Genomic DNA, 4,777 nt, shown 5'->3' on the forward strand with positions numbered 1-4,777 from the left:
ATACCCATACGAATCTTAAGCTCCTCTTTCACTCGTGGAGATGTAAGATTATCCTTGTTTATATTTCCCTCAGTCGTCCGCGGAACAGTAACGTTTTCATTTGTAGACACATTGACGCCGGTGGTGTCCTGTGTCCTCTCTGCACTCTGTGAGGGCACGCTGCTGGAATTATTGTTGGTATGCCCACTCTCTGTATGATGTGTCTCCCCTTGTTCTTGATGGGATTCATTATTTTCTGTCGTTGTTGTTGTTGTCGTTGTTGCTGGTGCTGGCGGTCGTTTTGGTTCAATCTGTGGGAGAAGACTGCTGCCATCAGAAAAAATGGTGCACACCTCACTGTACTTGGGGCATTTGATTTTGATGATATTGCTTGAATCCGGGTGATTCACCTCAATTGAAGTGTTCTCCGAGCAGTCCTGCCACCCGCTGATGCCGTCGTACATCACCCTCACTTTACCCTCATCACAAGAGACCCGTGCACATATACCAGTTAAACCCATCTCACCATTTTCCGACACTTCAGCACTGTACTCTTCTGTATCCAAGCAGAGCGAATCATTATTACCAAAGATTGACCCGGGAAAATTAAACAATGGTATTTCGCTGCAAAGTAAAAACATGTGATCTTTTCCTTTTTCATAATATGGATGTATGACAGATTCAGAAACAAAGCATTTCTGTTTATTTTCGGGGTGCCGATCGTCACCATGTTGCTTACACGTTCCAAATCCAAGGCGATCACTTGTACATGAAAAAACATTCTTATCCTTGTTAATGTCACAAAACCTCCCAGGATATTTGGTGGCATCCTCAGCTTTGCATTCACTTTTAAACAACTCGCACCCACTCTGGTTGCCCCAACTCATAGACTCCTCCATGCCCCAATTAACCGTGTAAAATGGTAGATCATCAAACACAGACATTGTTAGAGCAGAGTAGTGCATGGCACCAAAAAGGTACATAAAGGACATCAAATCATCATTCGTGTTTCTCCAGGCCAAGTGCGACCAAGCCGGAGTATGGACTTTATCAACATAACCCAATTCCAAACCTTCCAGTTCATTGCAGTTATAATATTTCTGTGTCATCTTCTTCGTTTGGTTTGAGTTCACCACCACACGCCCCTTTCTATCATTAGATTCAATCTTAGCCACCATATTATTTTTCTCAAACACCTTATAGTCAAATCCAAGTGCATGTGCAATCTCATGCGCGACACGACGCACATTATATCGCTGTATCTTGAGGGGATATATCTGAACATTTATCGCCCCAGCAACAGGTCGACCAGACTTATCATCATAAGCACAGGGAACGCCAAACGCATTTTCTGGTCTCGCTGCAACATAGAGCACCATGTCAGCATTCTCAACACCTTCTTTACGGTGTTTGGGAGGAACAGTAAAGTTCTTGCAAACACTGCCCTCTTCAAACTCAGGAACCTTCAACGGACCTTCAACAGGATCAACGAGCAGACGATCCGCGTGTAGTTTAATAGCTGCAGGAAGAATTGTGTCGAGAAAAGTCTTTTTCATTTTCTCAGAAAGAACGAAATGACCTTGGCACTGAGCATCTTCTTCCTTGAAGTCTTTGATCACTTCTCCGACCGCAGTGCAGTACTTATCCTCGGTCAAGTCCTCTGTTGAGGTATTTATGCGGATAAACGTTCGGTTCGTCGTAACGATGGTGTACCCCCATGATGCGCCCTGTCCCTCTTTGGGCACCTCCTGCACAACTTCAGTCGACTGCTCCTCGGCGAGGATTCCACTCGTGCTGCACAACTGTACAAATAGAAACAACAGCAGCAGAAAAAACAGTGAGACGTGCATCTGTCGGGTCATTCTCTCACAGTTGTGTATAATGGACATAAAGATGTGCTTGCTTTGTGGTTTTTAAACAGCAAATCTACAAGAAACAAAAGAAAGAAAAACACACAGATGGGAAAAAGATGAACGGAAAAGAGAAAGAATATCAGTGTATGGTATAATACAGTGGTACCATAGATGGGTGAACACTCGGGTACGCAGTCACTGTGTGTAATGTTAACCACATATACAAAGATACACAGAGATGTCCGTACAACAAAAGGTTGTAAAGAGTACCACAGTAATTCAAAGCAACACTGTCAAACCATTCGAGACATCACTCATCCAGAAACTCAAACATAAAAAAACATTCTACGCGATAAATAATCATATATAGAATGCCAAGGATAAATCACAGAGAAAGGGAGCTGGTGGTGACTCTAATTATTCTTCGGGTCCTCCATTTCTGTATTTGCACCGCCACGAGGGCACGGATATTATATCCCTCCATCGTCATCCTCCTTGACGGCGGTATTCCCAAGAAAACAGATGTTTGCACCCCAGAATGAGAAAATTTAAAAATAAATAAATAAACAACCCAAAGACACAACAGACCTATGCTGGTACCGAAACTCCTGTTAAGGTCAGCATCTGGTGGGGAAACTCCGCTCCGGCTTTTGGAAACTATGAAATAACTACTTGAAATGTGACACTAGATTGGCTACGCCTAACAAACTTCGTCATGATACCTTACTTGGGTGACGTTAATGCTTTATAAAGTTGTTGGTTGTGTGATAAAAAAAATAATAAGAAAAGAAAAGATTATTTTACTTGATGTGAGCATTTAGAGGGTAAAGTTATATTTTGTAGTTTGACATCTGTAAATTTCGTTTATGTTTCGCTACGGTCGATACTTAACATTTATCTGAGAGAGACATGACGATCCATATCTAGATTGGTGTTGAATGTCCTGTATAAAGATACATAAAAGTAGTGATAAAACAAAGCACAAAACAATTATGGATAAAAAGTTTATTCCTCTTTTTTTTTCTTTTCTTTTTTTGTTTCTTCTTTAACCTTAATACTGATGTATGACTAACTTTTTTTTTTTCGCAAAGTATTATAGATCCACAAAATGTCAAGGATCGTGATTGTATTTCTTTTGACTGAGAAATGCTATTTTGCGATTTGTTGATAGTATTCTTGCTCAAGAGTCAAGGGGTTAGAAGATGTATTTTTTTGTAATAAATCAGATTGTTTTCCATCCATACTTTTACCATTTTCTTCAACAAGACTACCATTATTGTGACTGGTTTCCGAAGTGGTACCAACATTAGCCTTTGGTCCGATGCCTGCAGCATAAGATTCCAATTGTAGTCCCAAATGCTTCGCAAAAGAACCCGAAGATACCGCATATCCTGGAAGTGCGTGTGAAACAAAATCGTAGATGAGTTCTTTTAAGTGTGCAACTGCAGTTACTATTTCTTTCTTTCTAGTTTCATATTTTGCCGATACCTCATCACGTTTTTTGCCCTTTTGTGCATATGATTTACTTTCTGTCAGAGATTTATTTTTTTTTGCATATTTTTTTTCAGTTTCGCTAATGTCATAGCGATATGTATCGTACGATTTCCTTAAATCCCTGAGAACTTTATACATTTTGGCAACTTTTTCACGTTCAGCGATGATGGGTTTTAGTCCTTCTTTAACATATCGGGAAATATCCATCTGCAATGATGCCATGGCTGGACCATCCTTTAGTTTTCTCATTTCTGCCTCAAAGTCCTTGGAAAATAATTGGATATTACGGTCATTTTCTTGTGTTATTTCCGTAAAGGTATGAGCCACTTTTTCATAGGAGGTCATCAGTTGCTGGTATTCCGTTATCGTCTCAGCGATATTCTTTTCAAGGGACTTAAATGCTTTGGACAATCCTTCCAGATATTGACCAACATCGTCAACATCCTTGTCAGCAGTTTCCGGGATTTTGGTACAACACGGCATAATTTTTATTTTTTTTGCTTTTTCTGTTAATTAATCAAATATATTTTTTTTTTTGCTCTAACTTCTTTTTTTCTTTTTTCTTTTTTTTTTCTATTTGGTGATCCCAGTGTAAGCAATTTATCTACACGTCAGCAATCTCCCCACCCAAAAGACATTCCCCCACAGAGATAAATAGATAGAAAGAGTAAACATTAGAGTACAGAAAAGCACAGGATCCAGAAAAAAAAAAACAGAAGAATAAAACAGGGAATATTCCCAACCTTGATATTCACAAATAGAAAAAAAAAAAGACTCCTCATCCCCATGAACGGGTAGCACTTCCCCACGTAAAAAAAAAAATAGAAGGGGAATGGGCTCTTTAGATAATTCAAAGAAAAGCAAATAAATAAACAAAAAGAAATAATAATAATAAAACATTAGAAATAAAAAAAAAAGAAAATCCATTGATTATAAAACAACAACACCACACATACATACACACACATTATAGACGGAGACATTATTATTTAGCTAACCTAGCTCTCATGCTTGCAGCAGAATAATGTTGATACTTCTTTGCTTATGTCTCTCTCTTTTTTTTTGTTTTTTTCGTTTGCCTTCTTTCTGCAGCAATCATCTTGTCATACCATTTGAAGAGGAGAATACTTTATCTTTGTATGGGGGTTGAGAACATAACTAATGTTTCTCTTACTCTACCTATGTATTCTAATCCATCCCTAATTAATGAATTCTTCTGCCCAAAAGTAGAAAAACATATCCCCTTATTGCAAAGCGGAAGTATTTGTAAGGAACAACAAAAGTGTTTCTTTACATTTACTGTCGTTAACTAGAATACCAATTTTGCTGATGAAACAAAAAGAAAGAAAAAGAGAAAAAAAAAAAACATATATTCAAAGCAACAACACCTCTTTTAAGAAATAGTGACATTATGTTTCACAAGAGCGCAGAAGCACCCACTTTACTATTTA

General features: G+C 38.4%; 2 protein-coding genes across 2 annotated transcripts; both read right to left on the minus strand.

The window, feature by feature from the left end:
• Positions 1 to 2: 2 nt before the first annotated feature.
• On the minus strand, positions 3 to 1,841 carry TM35_001251020 (surface protease GP63; the record flags this gene model as incomplete). Its single annotated transcript, XM_029031822.1, has 1 exon — positions 3 to 1,841. A coding segment is annotated over one exon (1,839 nt), but the record flags the coding sequence as incomplete, so codon positions are not given.
• A 1,140-nt stretch (positions 1,842 to 2,981) lies between these two features.
• TM35_001251030 (uncharacterized protein) lies at positions 2,982 to 3,809 on the minus strand (the record flags this gene model as incomplete). The annotated part of the gene is made up of 1 exon (XM_029031823.1): positions 2,982 to 3,809. One exon carries the CDS (start codon positions 3,807 to 3,809, stop codon positions 2,982 to 2,984), a length of 828 nt encoding a protein of 275 aa, XP_028876886.1.
• Positions 3,810 to 4,777: the final 968 nt, after the last annotated feature.

The sequence above is a fragment of the Trypanosoma theileri genome (genome assembly GCF_002087225.1).
Source record: "Trypanosoma theileri isolate Edinburgh chromosome Unknown TM35_Tth_125_V1, whole genome shotgun sequence".
In the NCBI taxonomy this organism is placed as follows: domain Eukaryota; phylum Euglenozoa; class Kinetoplastea; order Trypanosomatida; family Trypanosomatidae; genus Trypanosoma; species Trypanosoma theileri.